This window comes from Mirounga angustirostris, unplaced genomic scaffold (assembly GCF_029215605.1).
Source record: "Mirounga angustirostris isolate CCGP_5_RB_7025 unplaced genomic scaffold, mMirAng1.0.hap1 SCAF_15, whole genome shotgun sequence".
In the NCBI taxonomy this organism is placed as follows: Eukaryota; Metazoa; Chordata; class Mammalia; order Carnivora; family Phocidae; genus Mirounga; species Mirounga angustirostris.
This window is the reverse complement of record NW_026991723.1, coordinates 24,559,131-24,584,551: the sequence shown is the minus strand read 5'-3', so window position 1 is coordinate 24,584,551 and position 25,421 is coordinate 24,559,131. Positions and strand designations below refer to the sequence as shown.

At 42.8% G+C, this 25,421-nt stretch overlaps 1 protein-coding gene across 3 annotated transcripts in view; it reads left to right on the top strand.

The window, feature by feature from the left end:
- Positions 1-25,421, top strand: part of FRMD3 (FERM domain containing 3) — a 301,850-nt gene that overhangs the window by 202,195 nt on the left and 74,234 nt on the right. For all 3 annotated transcript variants that reach the window (XM_045882301.2, XM_045882299.2, XM_054509194.2), the window contains exons 7-10: positions 15,842-15,929; positions 17,707-17,795; positions 21,026-21,089; positions 22,349-22,437. In XM_045882301.2, the coding sequence (XP_045738257.1) occupies positions 15,842-15,929; positions 17,707-17,795; positions 21,026-21,089; positions 22,349-22,437 (330 nt within the window). The remainder of the gene's footprint in view (positions 1-15,841; positions 15,930-17,706; positions 17,796-21,025; positions 21,090-22,348; positions 22,438-25,421) is intronic.

Genomic DNA, 25,421 nt, shown 5'->3' with positions numbered 1-25,421 from the left:
TACTGTAAGTGAAATCTAGGGTAAGTAAGTAATCCTTTCTATTGTGAATTTTGCATCGCCTCTTCCTTTCCTGTGGCCGTTGCTGGAAGCTTTGACTCCCAAGTAGGATGAAATCCATCGATGAGATTTCCTTTGCTGAGCTGCTTTCAAGGTGACAGATTCAGTGTCTGCTCTACTGCTTGTCTGTGGTGCTCCAGGATGATTGTGACTAACTACAGAGTAGTAACAGTAGAAGTAGCAAAATCGCATATCGTATTCACTGTGTACCAGGCACCATTCTAAGCACTTGTTCATAGTGACTCATTTAATCTTCACAATGACTAGGAGATGGGCGCCATGGTTGTTTCCATTTTACAGATGAGGAAACTGAGGCACAAAGATTAAGCATCTTACCCAAGCTAGCAAGTGGCAGAGTCAGGATTTGAATCCACACAGCCTGGCTCCAGAGTCTGTGCTCTTAATCCTTGTGATGCTTCCGCTCTGCATAGGCTACTAGGTATGAAATGGAGCATGGATAGGAATCATTAACAACTTAGAATCAGGTAACTCAGGTACTCTAGTCTGTAACTAGAATTTAGATCTGTGCAAATCATGGAAAAATCCACTTTGGTAATAATAAGCGTGGGTTATGTTATGACAAGTATGGATGAAGACCTGTAAGAACTGAGATGCCTCGATCTTCTGGACCTCTGGTAATTATATATATATATTTATATAAAAATATTTATTTATATATATATAAATAAATATTTTATATTTATATATATATTTATATATATAAATAAATATTTTTATATAAGTAAATATATATATAGTGCCACCAGATTATGGATTCTGGAACAAGGAACTGTCCCCCGACAGGGAGTGCTTGAATTCCCTACTTTACGCAGGCACTCCCCCTTCTGGTGAGTCTGAGCAGAGTATACACGTGGGCATTAAAGGTGGCAGCATATTTCAGCTTTGAAAAGATGACCTTTGTTCTTAACAGATAAAGATGATTAGACATCAAAAAATTGTACTGATTTCAGAAAGCAATGTGTCCTCTCTATGGGTAATTTGAGAGTATTGTCTCCTAATGAAAAGCTTTGTCGAAAATACAGGACACTGACTACTCTTTTTTACATTTTGGGGATGAGAATGGTAGATAGAGGTAAAAATAAAGGTCCAGTATTCTAGCTGAGGAGTTTGTGGATGAGCAGCGTCTGGGCAGCACAGAGCGAGAACCTCCGGGAGAGGCATCGCATCCACTATGTGGACTGGTGGGAATGGGAATCAGGGGGCCTGCCGTGACCAGAATTTGCAGGACCTCAAATGCTGGGGACCTGTGATATTAGCAAACATCTATTGAGCATTCCTGGATGCCAAAACACTGTGCTTAGTCTTATGTGTGTCCACTCAGTCCTCCTAAACTCTACAAGGGAGGCGCTCTTTTTTTTTTTTTTTTTTTTTTTTAAGATTTTATTTATTTGAGAGAGAGAGAGAGAGAATGAGAGAGAGAGAGCACATGAGAGGGGGGAGGGTCAGAGGGAGAAGCAGACTCCCCGCCAAGCAGGGAGCCCGATGCGGGACTCGATCCCGGGACTCCAGGATCATGACCTGAGCCGAAGGCAGTCGCCCAACCAACTGAGCCACCCAGGCATCCAAGGGAGGCGCTCTTGTTGCTCCCAATCCAAGGTGAAGAAAGCACAACGTGGAGTGGATTAAAGCCTTGCCCTGTTAGCAGCAAAGTCAGGACTTGAGCCTTGCTCTTACTTGACACCGACACCCATACTCTTTTTTTTTTTTTTTTAAAGATTTTATTTATTTATTTGAGAGAGAGAATGAGAGAGAGAGAGCATGAGAGGGGGGAGGGTCAGAGGGAGAAGCAGACCCCCTGCTGAGCAGGGAGCCCAATGCGGGACTCGATCCCGGGACTCCAGGATCACGACCTGAGCCGAAGGCAGTCGCTTAACCGACTGAGCCACCCAGGCGCCCCGTCCGACACCCATACTCTTACAAACTCCGCTGAGCAGTCGTCAGGCAATCAGTGGTCAGTCACGTGGGTGCTGTTGAGTGATCACCGTGGCAGTGGTGCCAGAGGGAAGAGGCTGTGAGAAGGAGGACCCGTTAGTTCTGCTCTCCAAACAAGAGATGCCATGGACCTGAAAACGGAAGAAGAGCGTTTTGAGCAACCTTACATCAAGATGGTGACCCACGGACTTTCGTGAGTAAATGAGGGCATCGAAGAAGATTCCAGATTGCTTTTTATAATCAGAGAGCTGTGGATTGGACCTCATGCCCAAACCTGCGTTTGTTGATAACCCTGAAGGTAGTCGTCCTACACCAGGGGGAGCAGGAGTGGTCATCAGTCAGCCTTGGGTTATAGATCTTGGACGTGAATGCCATGGCTTGATCGAAGCTGGGCTGTTCTGGAGCACTGTATATTTGTAACATCCAGAAAGCTCCTGTGAAGAAGTCAGAGTTGTATGTTGAAGGACGAAACAGCCAGAAATTATGTGATGTTGCACGGAGAGGTGCAGAGGGTATTTTCCAATGAATTTTTGCTCATCCTCAAGTAGTTGTGCCTTTCCTTCCTCATCAGTGCAGCAGAGAGAGATTATAGGTTTGGATGGGAAGATAAGAAAGAGCAGAACAAGCTGACAGTGCAGAGGGGGGAGAGACTTTCTAGAATTGGTTGGAAACCTGCCATAGAGTCTGAGGTTACTCTGGGGGTTCAGTGGGCCCTTTGCATGCAGGTTGTGAAAGTGTTGAGTTTTCTGGTGTGGGAAATTGGACCTTTGGTTGCATTGCTTTGCAAACCCAACAATGTCAGGAAGGAGTTGTAGATGGAAGAGAACCATAGCGTCTGTACCAAGGTGTTACCATCTTACTCTCCAAGGTCACCCCAGCACACATGACCCTCCCACACAACAAAGGGATGATGTGTGATCATTGAACTGTTGTCACAGAAACTACCTGAGAGGATTCAGCTGGCCTTTGTTGGGGTTTGAGAGGCCCCAAAACTTAACCTCCTGCTTCATGCCTGGTTTCTGAACCAGTGGGGAAAGAAAATAAGACATGGCAGGCGCGACACAAACTATAGCAGGAATGGTGATGATGATTTACAGTGAGATAAACATACTTCCCTGTGTGGGTTCACAAATCATCTTCTGCCTTTTTACTTGATTGGAAATGTTCTCCTCTGTGCTTTCTTTCTTTTTTTTTTTTTTTTTAAGATTTTATTTATTTATTTGGCAGAGAGAGACACAGCGAGAGAAGGAACATAAGCAGGGGGAGTGGGAGAGGGAGAGGCAGGCTTCCCACAGAGCAGGGAGCCCGATGTGTAGGGCTTGATCCCAGGACCCTGGGATCATGACCTGAGCCGAAGGCAGGCGCTTAATGACTGAACCACCCAGGCGCCTCTCCTCTGTGCTTTCTGAGGAAGGGACTAAAGCTGCGATTCTTGGGGAAAAAAGTAGCCAGGGAGGAAGAACCTCTCTGGGAGACTACACGCTGCTTGAAGATAGAACCAAGATGGCGTGATAGACAGCCATGAATAAGGAAGTTCTTTAGGGGGAAGAAAGACTCCCTGGAATTTTGAGGTGCTTGAAAATAGAAGACCAAGAGTATAGTTAGAATTTCCATCAACTTAGATTCCTTTAGATGTTAAGAGATTTGTGAATGAAGATCGGAATTTATGGTTGGGGCAACTTTGCTTCCTTAAATGTGCCATCTGAACAGGAGGGTAGGGTAGGGAGAAGTGACAGTTTTATAAATGTAATAACAGTTATCAATCATCTTTATATTAGTCAGGAAAACTAGTCAGATTTTGCTAAGGAAACAATCCCAAAATTTCAGTGTTCAGAACAAGCGAGGCTTATTGTTTGTTCTGCTGTGTGTCTACCAGATGTCAGCTGGAAGTCTCTGCTCACCACTGTCACTCAGGACACTGACAGGTTTGAATTTGCCAGTTGTTGAGCCAGAGGGAAAAGAGAGTTCCGGAAGGTCTTGCTTCAGCTTGGAAGTAATACTTGTCACTTCTACTTAACCATTGTGGCCATAACGAGTCACATGGTTCTACCTAATGGCAAAGAAGATGCAAACTGGAGATAGCTGGCAAACAGCTCTTAATGGCCTTTGCAATCTCATTAACTAATAGACTTTTTAAATTAAACCTTTTTTATTAAAAAACTTTAAAAAATTTATTTGGGGGAGAGAGAGAGAGCGCACAAGCCGGGTAGAGGGAGGAGCAGAGGCAGAGACTCCCTGCTGAGCAGAGAGCCCGATGCGGGGCTTGATCCCAGGACCCTGCATCTGACCCGAAGGCAGATGCTTAGCTGACTGAGCCACCCAGGTGCCCCCCAAAACTTTATTTTTTAGATTCACAGCAAAATCAAGTGGAAGGTACAGAGATTTCCCCTATTCTCCCTGCATAGCCTCTCCCGTTATCAACATCCCCACCAGAGTGATGCATTTGTTGCAATTGATTAACCGACCCTGACACATCATTATCACCCACAATCCATAGTTTGCCTTAGGGTTCACTCTGGGTGTTGTACACTCTATGGACAATAGTATAATGACATGTATCCACCATTATAGTACCATGCAGAATGGTTTCACTGCCCTAAAAATCCTCTGTGCTCTGCCTGTTCCTCTCTCCCTCCACCACAACCACTGGCAAACACTGATCTTTTAACTGTTTCCATAGTTTTGCCTTTGCCAGAATATCATGTCGTTAGAATCCTACAGTATGCAGCCTTTTCAGATTCTCTTCTTTCACTTAGCAAAATGTATTTGAAATCTCTCTATGTGTTTTCATCCATAGCTCATCCCTTGCTGAATAATATTCCATTGCTGGTATGTTCCACAGTTTATCCACTCACCTACTGAAGGACATCTTGGATGCTTCCAAGCTTTGGCAATTATGAATAAGGCTGCTATAAACATTCATGTGCAGGCCTTTTGTGTAGACATAAATTTTCAACTCCTTTGGTAAATACCAAGGGACACGGTTGCTGGATTGTTCCGTGAGAGTACGTTTAGTTTCAAAAGAAATCCTCAAACTGTCTTTCAAAGTGGCTGCATTCCCACCAGCAATGAATGAGAGTTTCTCTTGTTCCTGTACATCCTCACCAGCCTTTGGCATTTTCAGTGTTCTTGATTTTGGTCACTCTGATAGGTGTGCAGTGAAAGTGCTTTATTCAGAAAGATTTTATAGAGGCATCGTTGGGCCTTCTAATATCCTGTAAACTAGAAGATGTGGGGATGTATGGTTTGCATTATTGAATAGATGTTAGTGCTAAAACTCACTGAGGCTGAATGATTCTTCTAGATCAGCATAGATGATACAGTATTTGTATATATATATATCTGTATATTTATCATCTATCTATCTATCTATTTATCTATCTATCTATATTGGCTTTCTGGGCCACATAATCTCTATTGCAACCACTTAGCTATGTTTTTGTAGAGCAAAAGAAGACAAAGGCAATACCTAAATTAGTGGGCTACGATTCAATGAAACTTGATGGTGGGCCAGATTTGACCTGTGGGTTCTAGTTTGCGGACCTCTAGACACATGGCAGAGCAGGTCTGGAATTAATTTCTGCTTCACTGACTGCATCTGTAGATAATTTTAAGACAAAAGAGCCATATTTGTTTTTAAGACTATGTATAAGGAGGAATCTTATAATTTACAGATTTCATTTGAGTTTGGTACACAGAGATGAGGTCCTAGCATGGGGACAGCTTAGAAATAGGTTATTTCTCCTTCCAGAGCCCTCTGGTGGCTGGAAGAGGCTGTTGCCAACAATTCCTAGGGATGTGACCATTCTCTTATTTTTGACTGTCCTGGTTACTGTTTTCTAGACAGCTTTAATCATGGCCATGTGGGTTGGAAGGGAATCCCCTTTCCATTAGTCCTGAGGGTGCCCAGAAGGAGTTGAAGATCAAGAATATGAGTGATTTCACTATCAGGAACCCAGAGAGGCTTCTCTGAAGGTTATCCTAGAGTTTTTACTCAGCAAGTTCTCTCAATACCAGTTTATCAGGTTTCTCGTTAGTGGCAAAGACATTTAGACTAGCTTCAGGCACAGGTCATCAGCTTTCAAATATTCAAAAATCTCACTTGGTGGTGAAGTGGTTTGATTTTATTCCTTGCTCTTAAAGAGCAGAAAAATCATCTAATTAGCTGCCATCATAATGATCTGATGCAGTGAGGCTTGTGCTGGAAGCAATAATGATATCATTTTCAAACAGAATCATTTTCTTTTTAGTTCTCAAGATTCACATTCTCTGTAAATCATGTGCCTCCTGGCAGGGACTTATAGTTTCAAAAATGTCTAGCTTTCCTAGACATATAAGTGACCTGCTATGATAAATACCCTCTACCTGTGCTTCTGATGAACAGATCACAAGAACCCCCTTGGGAAATGTTTTTGTGCAGTTTGGGGAAGAGTGTTTATTATGTGATAGGAAAATGGGAAAGATCAGATTACTTTACGACTTCTAATCTTTCTGGAGATGTGCTTTCCATCATCTCCACTCCCCCCTTCATGTGACCTTTCCCTTCTCAAGTCTCTCATTTTATTTTTTCAAAGATTTTATTTATTTGTCAGAGAGAGAGGGCACAAGCAAGGGGAGGGGCAGGCAGAGGGAGAAGCAGGCTCCCTCCTGAGCAAGGAGCCCCACGTGCGACTCGATCCCAAGACCCTAGGATCATGACCTGAGCCAAAGTCAGACGTTTAACTGACTGAGCCGCTCAAGTGTCCCATCAAGTCTCTCATTTTAAAACCCCAGAATCTCTCTCCTTGGTGGGTTATCAAATGCATTTCCATTCTCTGTTGTTATTTGGCATAGGAATTGCAAGAGGGAATTACTTGGCATCACATGCTCCTCCTATAAAAACTGAATCCTTGTATTATGTGGCCTGGAGTCAGGGACATTTCTGGGGAGGGTTGGGCCAGGGCAACTCATGTATGCACCCAAGCCATCAACGCTGTTATACAGGTAAAATCTGGCTACAGTGACTTGAAAGGAGAAAGAGCAACGTCACCAAAGTGCAACATGGCTTTGAAGAAAAAGGGAGGGATAGTATTGATAGCTTGAATCAGCCATGACTTAATACATTCTTTGATCACACCTGACATGTGAATTATGCATAGTCAAAAACGTTTTGAACTTTAGGTGAACTTATAACAGTGTATCCATCCATCCAACCCTCTCTCCATCCACATACCCATCCATGATTCATCCATGCATCTGTCTGTCCATCCATCCAGGCACCCATTCATGACTTATCCATACATCCATGCATCTATCCGCTTGTCCATCCATCCATCCATGCACCCATTCATGATTCATCCATACATCCATTTGTTCATCTATTCATGTAACAAGCATTTATTAAAAGGCAACTCTGGGTCAGGAGCTGTGGAAGTATTGAGTGACCTAGCCCACTGATCTTCAACTGCTTTACCACCAAGCTGGGAGCCCCTTCATCATCTATACTCCCCCATGACCTCATGTTTTCAAAGATTTTATCTAAAAAACAATACTCACAAGGTAACAATTTGCTTCCTAATTTTTATTAGTCATACACAGCTACAACTACCACCCAGAGCCTTTGCATATCCAGAGGTCACTAGCCACAAGCCAAAAACCTGACACCCCATTATTACACTTACAGGACTCTTGGAGTCCAAAGCAGGGGTTATAAAGTGACAGTTGTTGAATTACATTGTGACCCAGATATATGTTCTTTGGGCCAAATAAGTTTTTAAAAATGGAATCAGTTGCCAGAAAGTCCCAGCTTCTCTTGCACCTAGGAGATTTGGTAACACTAGGCCTTCCCCTATGTGGTAACACTCAGCTGGAGCTAAGCCACAGTGCTCTGTAAGAGATTCATTTGCTCTCCACATTGCCACCATCCCTGCTTGGCCAGTTAACCTTCTGCCTCCATTGGTATTGAGTTTGGGACCTCCTTCTTGGACCAGTAAGGATCAGATGCCTGAGAAATTAATTTATCCAAGGCCCTACGATTAGGAAGCAATAGACCATGACCCGAAACCTGTGTTTTCCTGTACAGTGCTCTGATATTTTCCTAACTGACTGCTCTCCTGCAAGTCTTATCCTTGTCTGGCCCCAGACCATTACCACTGTCTCCCTCATAGCATGGCATTTACCCGGATTAGAAGTGTTCTATCTAATGCTCTCATAGGGATAGTTCCTAATGGTCCCCAAGGCGTTTGTAAGAGATCCTGTTCCTCTCTAAACAATTAGAAGTGACAGACTGGAGACTCTCCTAGTTAGGATGTAGAAAAGCCTGAGACATTCATCTCCCCCAACACCAAGATAACACAACAAGCTACATAGACTACAGAATCATAGTTTTGAAACCAGTCTGAGAGCAAAGAAGACTAAATACTGAAATCCAGAATGCCGTTCCTAGGACAGTGGAAACCTGAACTTGCTTTCACTTCTGATGGTGTGGGAGGAGGAGGACAAATATGTCATAGGTGGGGTCAGGGGGAACTAGCCAAATCTTCAGTCAGCTTTCCATGGCCATGAGTGGGCTGACTTAACTGACTGGGATCTCAAAGACTCCAGCTGCAGAGTGAATTGCACTTTCCCACCACCATTTGGCCCTAGGCCTTCACAAAGAGAAGAGGGAAGAAGTCGGACAGGGCCGGAGATCTGAGTGAAATTCCTCGGAGGCACTCCAGACTTTTAGCCAGGGTTAGTGTAGCTCTTGCCAACAGCAGGGAAAGGACCACAAGGAGGTCCTTCTGAAGTGCTGAGAGCCAGCAACGGGGCTGGAGAGCAAAGGAGACTCCTTGAAGCTCAAAAAGTTGAGAGCAAGGCTGTAAAGCATAGAGAACTTTCCAGAGTCTAATGGGTGCTAAGATCCCAAGCCCTGCTGAAGGGTAAGTTCTGAGAGCATTCTCAAGCATTTGAAGCCAGTGGTGAGTAAACCCTACCTAGAGTTGCAACTAAGCTAAATCTAAGCAAAGTTGCAATGAAGGTACAGCAAAACCTAACCTAACTCAGGTTGAGAGTTCTACTTCGCTGAGTTTAATTCTGCAACGCAAAGACCCACATGGATTAGGTGGAGCTAAATCCACCCTTTCCTGCCAACCACGCTCCAAGCAATCCAGGTCCTTGCTGGCAAGATGCACACCTTATTTAATTAATGTACACTAATGCTATGCACAATTAATGTATACTAATAATTTGCCCTCATTCTTAGGATGCTGTACACTTTTGTAGTCTATGTAATGATATGCTAAGGGAGGATCAATAAAAGAGTGTTCCTTTTGGCAAAAAGAATACCAGATAAGCAGAAGGGAGATGTGATTACTCGACCTCACCTAATTTATTAGAATAGCATATTTTTAGAGAATTGTTAGCTCTTAAAGAATTCAACTAATCACTGGTCTTTACATCTAAATGTCTCATTAGAGACACTGTTAATCTTAGTAGAACAGCTGATGCAAGATTTAAGGGATAGAAAATCATTATTTTCCATTACCAAGCAGAGTTTTTGCCAGAAACAAATGTCCGATGGGAGATCTGAGGGGGCAAACGAAAAAGTTTAATTGGCCTTAGCGTCTTCCTGAAAACCTGATCATTAAATGCTTTCTTCCTCGGTGAGTCAGGGAGACTCAGTTTCTGGTGCCATTAGGGTCTCCACCTTTCCTCCATTGGTTTTGAACCCTTTTCCTACTTGAACACTTGCAGTTAGCCTTTCTCTGTGTGTGACTTCTTAGGTGAAGTCTTTTCAGTGCTTAGCTGTTGGAGATCTGCAGTCAAATCCAAAGCAAAGGATACCAATTTGAGGACTTTTATTTGAAAGAGGGGTCTTTGTTTTGCTGTGACTATCTTGACATGCTTCGTGACATTTCCCTCACCGTCATAATGCTGATTTTAGTCACATGCAGGGCTAGCAGGGGAACAGATGCTATTCTGAGGGTGAGGAGAGACCATGCTCTCTGCCAGGCACTAGTCTGATGGCTTTTCTTCTGTCAACTGTTTACTGTATACACCAAATCTTCACGGTAGGTACTGTTTTTATCTTCATTTTTTGGAATCAAGGAACTTTAGATTTAGCGGTTCTCTATTCCTGTGTGCAGTTCCTAGCTCAGGGCTCAGCAAACTTTTTCTACACTAGGCCACTTAGTAAATACTTTAGGCTGTGCAGAACATAGGATATCTGTTGCAATTAATCAGTCTTGTCTTTGGAGCATGACTGCATCCATAGGCAGTATGCAAACAGATGGGTGTGGCTGTGTTCCAATAAGAATTTACTGGTCCTGAAATTTGAATGTCATATAATTTTCATGGTCATGGCATTACTATTCTTTGTTCGATTGTTTTAAACCATTTAAAAATGGAAAAACCAATCTTAGCTCAAGGGCTGTGCAAAACCTGGCAGTGGTCAGGATTCAGCCTGCAGGCTTTAGTCTGGGGATCTCTGACCTAGATTAAAATTGAGACCTCGCTGCTCTCCCATCAAGTCTGACGATCAGGCACCTGGGGTGGATTGCCTCATCACTGATAAGATGCAATGTTCAGAATTTGAAAGAGGCTCTCTCTAAGAACTGATGGAAACCATGTCATTTTGACATGCTCTGCCATGGCACGTAGGAGGGCAGGCACATGGCTCTGGACCATATCATGTTGGTAGTGATGGTGGCGCAGGCACTGAGATGTGCTTTGGAACCAAGCAGACTTGGACTTGAACCTCACTTCTGCATTTACTAGCCAAGTAACTTTGAGCAAGTTACTTTTCCTTTCTGAGTGTCAGAACCCTCATCTACAAAAGGAGGATAAGAAGGTCTCCTTTATGAATCTTCCCATTGCTTGGACAACATAAATGATTATGTATTGCTCAGAACAGTAGAGCTTAGTAAAAAGTGGCCCTGCATGCATATCTATGAGGTTCCTGACCAGTTCTGTTCAGTTCAGCAGTGCTTTTGGACTGTACAATATTTTATCCAATAATTCTTTTATTAAAAAGGCAGGAATTGTTCCTCTTTTAATTACCACAAATATATATGAGTATATCCAACATATGTGTAATTTAAAGAATAGTTGAAAAAACACCTATGACCCCCTGACTCTGCTTATGAATTAGAATATCACCAGATGCTCTAAAGTCTCCTGTGCGCCCCTCCCAGATCATCTTTTTCCCTCCTCTGCACTATTCTGAATTTGGGGTTATTCATTCTCTCATTTTGCTTTTGTAAATGTACTTCATATATATCACTAAATAATGCATTGCTTTGTTTTTGCATGTTTTTGACTTTCATATAAATGGAATCATACTCTATTCTTGCATCTCACTCCCCCCACCCCCCGGCCAACATTGTGTTTGAGGTTCTTCCACATGGATGCGTATAGGTCTTCGTTTGTGCTTCTGAGTAACTAATATTCTATGATGCAAACATGCCACATTTTATGTATCCATTCTGCTCATGGGCATTTGGGTTATTTCTAGGCTTCTTGAATAATTCTCATGGGAGTGTATGTAAAGGAGTTCCTAGCCTAGGAATTTGGAGGGCCATAGAGCGTGAGCTTTTCTAGGGAAGTGATAGCTTGTTTGCTAATGGAGTTGCCCCAGCTTACATTCACACCAACAATACATGAAGGTCCCCCATGCTTCATAACCTTTTTTCTTTTCTGTTAAGCCCTTAAAAATGGAAGTATAACAGATTCAGAAACTTGTACAAAACATAAATATAAAGCTTGATGAATTATTACAAAGCAAGCATGTGGGTAACTACCACCCAAATCAGAGAGAATTGGTAACACCCCAGAAGCTTCTCTCCTGCCCCTTCTCAATATTTACCTTCTCCCTCCTCCCCAAAGGTGATCACATCTCTGACTTTTAACACCTTAGTTGTGTTTTACTCATTTTTGAAAGCCGTATAAACTGAATTCATTAGTGTGTATTCACTTATATCTGTCCGCTTCTGTTCAGTTTCATTTTTGTGATAGTCACCCATCTCGTGTGTAGCTTTAGTTCATTCAGTTTCGTGGCCGTATAGCGTTCCATTGTATATCCATTCTCCTGTTGGGAGACATGTGAGTTTCCTATTTTTTGCTACTACAAAGGCACTACTATGAAAATTCTATATATTTCTTGGTGGCACTCGCACAAGTTTCTGTTGCATATGGAACTACTAATGGAGTCGTCCTATTATAGGGTAAACACGTTGAACTTGTGTAGATAATGCCAGTTCCCCAGCTGGTTCTACCACATTGCCGCTCCATCAGCGGTCTAAGAGTTGCTTTTGCCTCGGATCCTCACGAATGCTTGGTACTATGTTTTACATTTTAACTATTTAAATGGATGTAGAAATGATTTCTCATAGTTTTAATTTGCATTTTCCTGACCATAAAGAGGTTAAGCACATTTTCACATAGTTGTACACTGTTTGGATATCTTATGAGGTGCCTGTGTATGTCTTGTGCTGATTTTTCTTCTGAGTTATATATAGATTTTAAAAATTGTATTGTTTATTGATTTATAGGAGTTTTTAAAAAATTCTACATAGAAGTCCTTTTCTTGATTGTACATGTTACCGAAATCTTTTCCCGCGCTGGGGCTCACCATTTCCCTCCCTGAATGAGATGTCCTGAAGAACAGAGGTCTTTGAGTTTAATGGCACGTCCTCTGGAGCTGTATGGCCCCGCACCTGCTGCCATCTCTGGTTGAGTGTTTACGATTAGAAACTAGATGCCTGTCGGATTTGCAAAGGACAGGAACGTGGTCAGACCACCCAGGCGAGCAGAACTTACTTTCCAACATGAACTTCCAGATGACAACCTTTCATGACTAACTTGTTCCCAGACCGAATACAAAAGAGGCGTGAGCTTTAAAACCAAACTGGGATTTTAAGAATAAACACTGTGCGGCTTATACAAAGGTGCTGACACTTTAACCACCAGGGAGAATGGCCAGCTCTCCAGAGTGAAGCCCTTTCATGTCAAGCAGGAGGATTAGCCTGGAGCAGGGCTAATGGCTTGAGCTGCTTTGGCTCCGGTCCTGGTTCCCTTTGGCCCCCGTCTGGGTCGTTAGGCTGAAGCCTTCACTGAGGGTCACCAGAGTGGGGGTGCTGCTTAGTAACATGCTGGACAGCTCAGCTCTGTGCTTTATCCCTCGTCGGGGTGCTATGAATGCATGGGTGAGTGAGTGAGAATGTGGCGGGGAGGGAAATAGCATCCAATATTTGGATTTAATAATATATTTTTCAGTGAAAGGTAAGATATTACTCCTAGAACTTAAGAGAGCTATGGAGAAATTCTTGTATGTATTGAGAAAACTCAAAAAATCCCTTTTCCCTTTCCCATCAATATAGTTGGTGACTTTTTTGAACCTGTTGTTATGGTATCAAGAAGAGATATACTAATATTGACTGTGACTTGAAAAAAAAAGAAAGAAATTGTTTTGAAGGGGCCCATAGAGTGCTGATCAGAATAAATAAATAGAGATGTTGCCTTTATATATATATCACAGTGGAACTTTAGAACACCGAGGCTAAAGAGGAAAGCCCAAAGGCTTTAGAAAGACTTTATTTTCTTAAAGCAGGTGTTTGAGTTAATCCCTCAGAAATACGTTCTGTAAAGGATGGATTAAAAATTATTCTTTTTAAAAAAAGAAAAAGGTAGCACATATGGCTATCTTCCTTCTCCAAGGCCCAATAGATAATGGCAAAATACTAGAAAGCAGATCTAGAAAAGAATACCATTTTTGGATCTGAAGTCTACCAGTGAGTCTGGAAGATGGGAAACAGATGGAGCAAATCCAGGTTAAACACATATGTAGGGTAGGAGTGATTCTGAGTGCTTCAGGCAATAGATACACAGGGCCGCCATTATGGTGAGTGGGCAACTGCATTTGGCTCAGGTGGGTAGCTTTGACCTCTTTCTCTGGTTCCTTCTGGGCAACAGCAGGCTTGAGCTGGAAGTACCCCGTGTGTGGGCAAACCCAGAAGAACTACAATTTTCAGTTTAAAATCAAGTTAACATACACTCCTCCCAGATGGCATGCCCCCACACCCACTTCTTCCCTACAAACCTCTGGAGGCCACTGCATTAAACAGATAACATCAGATAAAAAAAATGTCCATCCATGAATCACTTAAGAAAACATCAACTCTATGAATGTGAGATTCTGACTTAGCAAACCAAAGAACCCTCACCAAGAAAGCAGCATTAACAGCAAACAGGATTGGACTTTAAAGGAAACAAAGTGGGATTTCCTCAGAGGCATAAGAGGAATTTATTGCATGAAATAGGAACAGGCAGCTATTTCAAGAGCCAAATAGATACTATGTTGGAAGTAAAATATTTAATTGGTATTTAAAAAAAAAAAACCCTCAGAAATGGGAAGAAAAGCAAGATGCACACAGCTGAAGAATAAATTAGCAAGCTGGAAGTCCGAATTAAGAAATAATTCAGAAAAGGGATGCTTGGGTGGCTCAGTCGCTTAAGCGTCTGTTTTCAGCTCTGGTCATGATCCCAGGGTTCTGGGATTGAGTCCTTTGTTGGGATCCTTCCTCAGCGGAGAGCCTGCTTCTCCCTCTGCCTGCCACTCCCCCTGCTCGTGCTCTCCCCACCCCCCCCAACAAATAAAATCTTGAAAAGAAAATTCAAAATGTAGTACAAAAAGACAGATTTAGAAAATGAAACAAAGGTTATAAGGTATGGAGGACAGACCTAGGGGTTTCAAGATCCATTTATGTGGGCCTGTCAAAGGAGAGGAGAGAGAAAGAAAGAATGGTTGGGGGTGAGGACGGAGGTTGGGAAGAGAAGAATCAAACAGCCATGGAAAAATACGAGTCGTCGGATTAAAAGTGTCCCCACAGTGCTGATCATGATAAGTAAATAAAGACACTCCTCAGACCTGTTCTAGTGAAATTTCAGTCACTCAGGGTAAAGAGAAGGTCTCAAAAGGCTTTAGGGAGAAGGTAGATGGAATACTGTTTTGATTTAGAGGCATGATGACTCTTGAGGGGGTGAGGAGGGAATCCATCTATGGGGAGATGCTTGGGTGGAAATAGACTTAATACCACAATGTAATTCTACATTTTGGAAATAAAAACAAATTCCTGTTGTTTTCTTTGGCAAACTCTTCTTGGTTGTTAGAGTTACCTGTTTATCCCTGGGGAATGGTTTGGATTCTCTAAGATACGTTCCGGGACTTAGTCAAAAGTGTAGTCTTTGAAATGCTGCACGATCCTGCTTTGGAAGTTAACCCCAAAAGTCCTCTCTATTGCAGCCCCTTTCCCCATCGCTGAGGCCAAGACCTTGTTTACCACCGTGGAGGGCATAGCTGGGATAAGTGGCTGAGATTTCCTTTCAAAATCCAGAGCTTTCCAGTGGAATGGTTGACCATTTTTCCTATGAGGATGGCTTTGTTCAGGCTTGCTGGTAGCATAAAAGAATTGCCCATATTCTACCTTGAGCAAGAGGGAATGCTCTTTACCCTAGATAATCTTTTGAAGTGAGTAGGAAAGAACTGATGCTGAGTTCTATTTCACATTAAGATTGAAATTGCAAGGCTTTGCTTATTGGTAACTTGATAACCATGATTAACTGTACAGGTCACTGGAGTTCTCAGAGTACATGTAGGTTTATTATGGAACAATTAGCCAGGGAACATGAGCTCTGATTCCTTAGCAAAGAGCTCCTTGTGGTGAGGAATGATGATCGGTGTTACTGATTATTATTTATGTAGGGATTTCTCTCTTTTTTTTTTTAGTGTAGGATATCCCATTTTACTGAATGAAGGGACTCTAGGTTTCTGTAATCTTCTGTATTAACGACCTAAAATTTTCTTGTGTGATTCTAGAGGCCAGAGCCCACCAGTTGCTGAATTTAACTTACTCCTGAAAGCTCACACTTTGGAAACCTATGGGGTAGACCCCCACCCATGCAAGGTGAGTGCCCCTCCTAGCAGGCCGACATATAATGATTGTTTTACCTACAAGAGAGTTAATTAGTGTGGGGGATATTACTACAGGCTGACCCATTGTCCCTAATTGGAAGGGACAACAGTAGGCTGTAGTCACATGTTCTGGTGGTTGATTTTCTCCATTGCAAGCCTTCCAATTGCTTGCTAATTGCTATGTAGTAGCCATACTTTACTAAATTAACATATATGATTCATTCATTTATCAAATGGATGGTTCTACCCCTGAGAACTTAAAGGATCCCAACAGATTTATTTTCAAGACCCTTGTCAGCGAGAAGGTAACCTTAATGGAAAATAGAGGGAAAAAAAGACTTAAAATTATATTTTGACATTAGGATTTTTTTTTTTTTTGCTTTCTTTGCTCATATTATTTGATAGTATTTCTCTCAAGCATGTATCAGAATCACCTGGGCTCCACTCCAGAGTTCTGACTCAGAATCGCTGGGGTTACAGCTGGGGAATATGCTTTTTTAGCAAGTCCCCAAGATGATGCACACATTTTCCAGAAATGTTTTATGAAAACAGTTTTCTTCTTTCCATACCTTAAACCAACTACGCATCAACCAGACACTAACTAGAATTCTAAACTAACCGTTTATCTCAGCCAGGCTCTTAAAGGTAAGTTCTTGAGTTCTGCTGGAACATTTCTTTACCCATATGGGATCAGCTAATAGTATTTGGTAAAGTACTAGTTCTAGAGCTCTTAGTGCAGGCTGCTCATTAGAAATACCCAGGGAGCTTCATACTCCTGCCACCCAATGACATCAGGGTCTGTGGGGAAGCAGACCAGGCTCTCCAGATGATTCCAACATGCGGCCGAGGTAGAGAGCTGATAGTACTTGTTCACATTGGCATTTTTATTTTTATTCGCACAATTATTTTAGCATATTTGCCAGAATCCTCTTCTGTAATGGTATAAATCAGTTTATTCCATTTAGTGAATTAGATTTTATCCACAATTTTGAGCCTGTTTGTTTTATTTATTACTTGGAGATGGACTTGATTTTTGTTACCATCATTCCTTTTCTTTTACTGATCTATGCTTAGGTTTTCCTGGTTGAGGCTGGAAGTGAAGTAGACATTTCTGGACATATCTTTACATTAAAACTACCAGGAATTTTTTTTTTTTCTTAAAGATTTTATTTATTTATTTGAGACAGAGAGCATGAGAGGGAGGAGGGTCAGAGGGAGAAGCACACTCCCCGCCGAGCAGGGAGCCCGATGCGGGACTCGATCCCAGGACTCCAGGATCATGACCTGAGCCGAAGGCAGTCGCTTAACCAACTGAGCCACCCAGGCGCCCATAAAACTACCAGGAATTTTGTATGGAATTTAATCAAGTCAAATTAGGGCTTTGGTTTCATAGCATCTTTGATTTTAGGGCTAATGATGACTGAGCACCGTTTGACAACATTACAGGACAGATCCGAGAACTCGGGTGGCCCCAAGACACACTTGGAAATAGACATAGTGGTTTGGGACTAATCTGCCTTTTCCCAGGATGTTCCCGGAGAGGTAGAAGGTCTGTTCCTCCAAGGAAAAAGCTGCATATTCCCAGACCTTCCCCAGATTTTAGAAGCACTATCCTTGGAAGTCCCATTTCAGCAACTTAGTTTATTGCCACGATCAATGGGATTAACCTGAAAGTAACCCAGGGGGTGGATGAATGAGGATACCATTTATCATTTATTTTATATTTCTCATTCTCAATCCAAATGTTTTTGGTTCTCCTTTTTTTCCAGGATTCAACAGGCACAACAACATTTTTAGGATTCACTGCAGCAGGCTTTGTGGTATTCCAGGGAAATAAGCGAATCCATTTGATAAAATGGTAAGGACTTCTTTGGGAAACTAGCTTACCATTTTTCTTAACCTTGCTTTTCTTTCCCAGCCTTTGATACTTTTTTTTTGTTTGGAAATGTCCGGTAGAATGCCTAGTATTCATTTCTTTGCCGTGGAGCATCATTAAAAAGGGATTATTCATCTATAAATAAAAGCCAACCTAGGTTGTCCTAGACCTCAGGAGACTTGGGGTGTGTCTTGGGCTCAGGGGCTCTGTCTCCAAAGAGAAGGTGCCCAGTGTTTCCTCACCAGCAACTGCTGCTCTGGCCAGAGGGGTGACCTGAGGTAGGGCAGGGCAGGGTAAAGGTACAGTTTCCCTTGAATAACTCAGGACCATCTTCTCCTGCTCCCTCCTCTCCATTCTCTCTCTCTCTCTCTCTCTCTTTTTTAAGATTTTATTTATTTGACAGAAAGAGAGACAGCGAGAGCAGGAACACAAGCAGGGGGAGTGGGAGAGGGAGAAGCAGGCTTCTCACTGAGCAGGGAGCCCATTGCGGGGCTTGATCCCAGGACCCTGAGATCATGACCTGAGCCGAAGGCAGATGCTTAATGACTGAGTTACCCAGGTGCCCCTCCATTCTCTTCTCTTGAGTCCTTGTTGCAGAGACGTCATGTGTTACCCAGTATATCAGTGAAGATGCTTTTGGCTCTAAGTAACAGGGATGTCTGCTCACAGTGGCTTACAAATAAGAGGACTGATTATTTCACACAGCAAAACTTCCAGAGGTTGGGCATTTCCATGATCCTTTAACTTAATTGCCTGACAACACCGTGAAGGACCTGGGTCTCCATTTTCTTCTCTGTCATCCCAGGGTAATGGCTTTTGTCCCCAGGCTCATGCTCATAAGGTGGCCATGCAAGGAACTCTGGCCATCCCATCTTCATTCAGCAACACCTAGAGCCTGGAGGAGAGAATCCCCTTCTGTGTGTCTCCTATTAAAACAAGGAGGACTTGTTTTACAGAAGCCCTGTAGGAGACTTCCGGTATATCTAATAGGGCAGGATTGGCTCACATGAACCTACTTAAAGCAATCCCTTAGAGAAGAGTGGGAACTCCATGACTCTCTTGGTCAAATCAAGACCCACCTCTTGCGGCTGGGAAGAACATAATCTGCATGAACATGTCATCTTGAGGAAGAAGAAAGTCTGAGTCATGTCAATACAGAAGTGGGAGGATGGAGCAAGGTAGGTGACCAGCAGGGCCCATGGTGTCCAATCAAGAAGATGGTTTGGGCAAAAAGCCAGAAGGCTGAACTTATATGGAATATTGTAAAGGCTCAGTCTTGTTCATACCTTCAGCTTGATTCAGTTTCCTCCCTGAGGGCCCCTGACAGGTTTGTCATCCCCCTCCCCCCATCATGTCTCACTGGGTGGTGGGCTCCCCCTTGTGGCCTGAAGTTCTTCTTGATGGGCCAGTGGGCATCTGCCTTCATTCATGGGTTGGCAATGCCCTTGCATTTACCTGAACCTCAGTTTCGTGGTTCTGTTAGCTTCAGGATTTCCAGGACCCCTTTATCAACACCCCCACTCATGCACTGTCCTCTTGGCACCTCCCCCCTCCCTTTCAAACCTTCTCTGCTGGGTTAGCATCAGCCAGCTAGTGTCCACTCCACTCCTACACCTTGTACTCTTTTTTCTGAGATCCCTGATTTCATCAATCTCTTCCTTGAATCATTGCCTTTTGTTCAGCTCATACTTTCCGCTCCCCTCTGCACCCACTTGTTCTTTCTCCACAATGAGCATTCTCAGAACTCTTCTTCACTTCGCTTCTCTGAGTCTCTGTGTACTCAGTCGTAAGATGGGAATCCATTACATCTGGCATTACATATGGGGAGGAAAGGAGTTGGGTGAGAAGCAAATGCAACTGTGTTGTGAGTGGTGGGATTCATGAACTCTGACATCTTGTGGACGTGTTGCATGGTGGGGTGACTAGTTTTCTTCCCTGTGTTTTCTGCACCTTGGAAAGAAGGGTATTAATCACCTTGCAGGCCATTCCCCAATAAGCTCCCTACAGATTCCTGTTGACTTTGGGAAGCATGGATAATGTGGGGACTTCTCCCATCCTACCCTAGGACCACAGAAGACTTGCGGGTTAGATCCTCAGGTTTCTGAACTACTTGAGCTCTGAAGTAGTTAGGGGAGAACCTGTCATGTCTTAAGTGCAAATTAATTGCAAGTGTCTGCTCCTTGGGCTTCTGTTTCTTCCTGGGTCCACTGAAGAGTTAAGATGGACAATCACCGGACCATTTGTTTCTGGTTCTACATCGTGGTGTTCCTGGTGGGGTGCTGAATGTCATCCCTACCCCTCTCTAGCCTCTGCCTAGGCATGTGTATTTGGAATAGCTGTGGATATGTTACCAAAACAAATTTTAGTCCCACATTAATCCTAGTTTTGTTTTTTGTTTTTTAACATCCACTGAGCTGTGTCACTCTTGCAAATCCTCTCCTAAGTTTGAACAGCTTAATGTAGACATACTGTTCTTTTTCCCTCAGGAAAAAACACAGGGGCACAAATCACTCTTTTAGAAATTAGATCAAAGGACTAAAAATAGAATTGTCTCCTCTCTATGCATATTTGCTCACCAAAGAGGTGACCTAGGGTCCCCATTTCAGGCAGATTTTAATTGAGCGGCTCCTTAAGATAAAAACCCAAAGTTCCTCTTTTGACTACCATGTGTCAAGCTGTCCTCACAATTTTGAGCATCTCAATATTTAATAAAACTATTCTCTCTTGAGCAGGGAGAGCAGAAATGAAAATTTTGCAGCCTGGTGTGTGTGTTTCTCGAAGATGGATGTGAAAGTTTGAGGGAGACAGATACTGTGAATCCATATCATTTCATTACCCGAACCTGAAATAATCACATTCTTCCTACCTCGCAAAGTGGGCTGGCCAATTAATATTGTTTTTGTCGTTAATGTTCACAAAGCCTCCAGAGCTCCTTGGAAGAAAGATGCAGCTTGACTGTAAAAAATGGAAGAAATAGTTCTGAGCTGCCTTCAGATCCTCTCTTGGGAAGAAAATTGCTGTATAATTCACTTGGGGGCTTTTCACTGCTCATTAAGCCTTTACTGATGATAAGATAATATCTTGTTTCATTGCAGTCGGCTTGGTATTTGAGAGTCAGCCTGATTCCTGTGGGAAACCCAGGTACATTAGTTAGCTGCCACTTTTTTTTTTTTTTTCTTCTTCTCACCCAAAGAGATTTTCTTTTCTTTTAGGCCGGATGTCTGCAAGTTGAAGTTTGAAGGGAAGACATTTTATGTGATTGGCACTCAGAAGGAGGTCAGTGACTGCTTTTCTAGCCTGTAGTTATGTGTGTGTGTGTGTGTGTGTGTGCAAACAAGAGGGACGCAAGCATAAAACATGCCTTTAGTATTGTAGCCCCAGAATACCACCACTTTGAAGCTTACAGTGATAATGGAAGCTGTATGCTAAACATTTTAGAGGTAAATAAATAGTGGGTTTGCACATTTAAGAACAAAGTCAGTGAAATGAGTCGGTCAGAAAAAGACAAATAAGATTTCACTCATGTGGAATTAAACAAAACAGATGAACACAGGGGAAAGGAAGGAAAAATAAAATAAGATAAAAACAGAGAGCGAGGCAAACCATGAGAGAGTCTTAACTATAGGGAACAAACAGGGTTGCTGGAGGGGAGATCGGTCAGGGGATGGGGAAACTGGGTGATAGGCATTAAGGAGGCACGTGATATAATGAGCACTGGGTGTTAACTGCAACTGATGAATCAGTGAATTCTACCCCTGAAACTAATAGTACACTACATGTTAACTAAATTGAATTTAAATAAAAAATTTTTTTAAAAAGAACAAAGTCAGTGAGCAACGCTTGACCATACACTACTGTGTAAAAAATAGACTGGGATAGAAAATGGAACCTTCTCTTGAAACTAACACTGTGTGTTAACCAACTGGAATTTGAATTAAAAAAAGGAAAATGGAACCTCCTTCTACCTCTGTAATCTGCCAAAATATAGATTTATGAAACAAGTGAAGAATACTTCCAAAGCTAGATATTCAACCACTGCTGGTGCGTTTTATGAATAGAGTCTGTACATGCCAGGAGTCTTAATGAAGCTACCGGATGCAGGTTGGGTTCATCAGGGAATGCATCTGAGAGGAGGCCGTCATGGAAGCTTTGAGCCTTAGGCCTAGGTCTGGAGGTTTGCAGATTTTCTTGACTAGTTTTTAGATCAAGCACCGGTTATTCAGCGGTGGCAAAGTTTTTAAAGGACTACAAGTCTGATTGAGAGGAGGGTGATTCCTGGGTTGTTGAGAAGGATTGACTGTGAGGATGTTTTTTGTTAGAAACAGGGCCCAGTTAGATTCAAGATGTCTGCAAAGGGTGAGGGAGGTGGGACACCATTTCAACAGCACTTTTAAGACCAGGGTAATGCCTAAGTTACTTTTAGTCTGTTTGGCAGGTGTCGGGGGGGGGGGGGGCGGGGAGCTACAAATTGGTAAATACCTGAAAAAGATAAATTCTGTTTCACATGCCCTTTCTTATTTTGTCTTTTTTATTAGAAAAAAGCCGTGTTGGCATTCCATACTTCGACACCAGCTGCCTGCAAACATCTTTGGAAGTGTGGGGTGGAGAACCAGGCCTTTTATAAGTACGTAGCTTTTATTCATTTAATCATAGGTTGTAAAAGCATCCATGGAACCACTCATGTTTTGCAAATAGCTGCATATTCATTTCTTTTAATTCAGTTCTTTTCATTATATTTAAGGGAATTGTAAATTCAGTGTGTTGTGCAGGGCGACTCCCAACCAAGCCTGAGCTCCTCATTGGGTGATACTCATAGAATTGCAATGGGTGCTTTTTTTTTTTTTGCGTTGATAGTTCCATTCAAAATGTCACAGAATCTGTTTTTGGTTGGGTGCCCCGCTCAGAAGCAGACCTTGAGAAGAGTTGAGTGCTAGTAGTTTCTTTGGGATGTGATTTCTGGACCTACCGGTAGGAGGGGTAGGCAAGGGAGGTGGGGCAGCAAGCAATATAGGGCATGTTATCCATCAGGTCACTCCTGAGGGCAGCTGTGCTCAGCTCTGCTGGGGAATTCTGTCAGGCTATAGAACTTGCCTCAGAATTCTCCCACTGACAAGCAAAGGGCCCCGGCTGTTTGTTTACCAATTCCCCATTCATTTTGGTTGATGGCCACTTCAGAAGGCAGAGTTAATACTCTCTGGCTTACTCTGAGTGTGGGCTGACTCTGCTCTCACAACCAGAGAAAGCAAGCTTTGGCAGAGAGTCACAGGTGTTTGTAGTAAGAAGCCTTCTGTACACAGAGATGGGAGCCAACAGCTTGTGGGTGGAATGCGGTCAGAGGCTATGATGTGAAAAGTCAGTACTGTATAGGACTTCAGAAACCATCCACAAAGCTCTCAGGTTTCAAGAGAGCTTCAAATTTAGGATCTTCCCACTGAGTTCCAGCTTCTCCTCTTTGAGACACACTTGTTGAGTGGAAGAGCAGTGGTGAGGGACATAGTCAGGAGCCCAAGCCAGTCCTGCCGAGGGTACCAGCTGGCCCCTGGAGTTCATCCACGTGGCCTTTGCTCTGTCTTCCCTCACACTAAATTCGGCCATGCTCATTAGACTCTTGTCTCTGAAAATGCTGAGTCTCTGAACCTCCTGGGCTTTAGCTGACAAGGATCAGGAGAGTGGATCAGGCTCGGACAATCTTTTTCAAATCCCTTTTTTATTCACAAAACTCTTTTCCTCAAATAGAAGTGTAGGCAAAGCCTAGTAGGTAAAGAGAGAAAAATAGAGGAGCTGTGGTTGTTGGTGATGATCAGAGTTGGGACTGGGGACTCGAGACCCTTCACCTGTTGCTCGCTGCTTCTCAGGAGCTTGGGTGACCAGTTGTCTGCATTTGCCGGGCCTTCTTCAGGTTTAGCATTGAGAGTCTTGTGTCCTGGGAGAACACTCTGTCACGGGCAGATCCCATCAGGAGTATAGTTTGAAAGCCCTTGGATGAGATGACCTCCAAAATGCTGTGAGTGAAGATATGTATCAAAAGACCTTCCCACAACCAACTTCACTTCAAGACATCAGTGGGTCCCATCGGATATTTGGGAACTGGTATATAAGGGCACCTGACTGCCTCTGAAATCATGTCCAGGCCTGTCCATTGCCCATGGGAGCTGAGAGAGGGAGATGCAGAGGGTTTGATGCTCTGCCTCTAGTTGAGGCCTGCATGTATTTTGCTGTTGTTTTTAATTATTTGAAAAATTGAGATCATATACCATAAAAATCACCCCTTTAACATATACGTTCAGCAGTTTTTAGTATGTTTTTCTATGTTTATGGATTCACCCGTTCTGGACATTTTATATAAACAGAAACATAAACTATGTGGTCTTCTGTGCCTGGCTTCTTTCACTTAAGGTCATGTTTTCAAGGTTTATCATGTGGTAGCAGCATCAGTACTTTGTTTCTTTCCATGACTGAATTATGATCCAGTGTTTGGATAGACCACATTTTGTTTATCCATTCATCAGTCGATGGATATTTGGATTGTTCCCTCTTTTTAGCTATTATGAATAATGCTGCTATGAATATTCATATAAAAGTTTTTCTGTGGACAGTTCTGTTAGGTTTATACCTAGGAGTGGAGTTTTGGGTCATTGGGTAACTCTATACTTAATTTTTTGAGAAACTGACAAACTATTTTTGGAGCCTAAGCTTTTGGAAGTCTTCTGTTCCTCCTTTAATGAAATCATCTGGTTCTTGTCAAGGGATCATTTAGAGACATTAATTAGTCATTTTGAATGAGTGTTTTCTCACAAATGAGGGAGCTGGTAGATGGAGTTTTGAAACAAAGCAAAACAGGATAGATCATGACCTATTTTATTGTAGGTTTTTGTGTACATATCTATACTAGATCAGATCTCTCTGAAGGTAGGAACTAAGTTCTATTTATCTTTTTATTTGCCAAAGACCCCAGGCATTCAAAAAATATTTCCTGGATCAATTGATAAGGCACAGTTCCTATCCTCAAGAGATTTGTATTTCATGGTAGACACCAAAAGGGAAGTACAAATAAAATGCTGGAGGGCACCCCAGAGGAGGGGTGAGTCTTGTTGTTGGGGGAGCCAGGAGGTAGAAGTCCCCTTCAGATGGAGGAAGGACATTCTGGGTAAGAGACCAACGCAGGAAAGTGGAAGATGTTGGGGAAGATGAGCAGCCACACAAGGCTGGAGTAGAGGGTACATGGAGTAGACAGGGAGGAGAGGAGGGGCCAGGAGCTCTTGGGGCCAGACAGAGGGCTCAGCCATCATGAAACAGGGTAGAGAAGCGAAAGGTGTGGTTGATGCTGCTGACCACAGATGGTGGAAGGGGCGGGAGTAGGAGAGGAGAACACCCAGTGGATAGACCTTTTGGAGGCTTCTCAGTCAGCTCTTCTTGGGAGGAGTTTAGCATGGCTTTGAAGATCCTTTAGGTGAACTCATAGGATCTCCATCAAAGAATAACTTAGGACATTAATTCATTCTTTTGCACACACATTGTTTTAGCATGTGTGAGGGAGTCAGTTGATTGCTAGAGTCAAAGACAAAAGCAGAATTGAAAGGAGGGGGAAGCAGGAGAAAAACCTCTGAA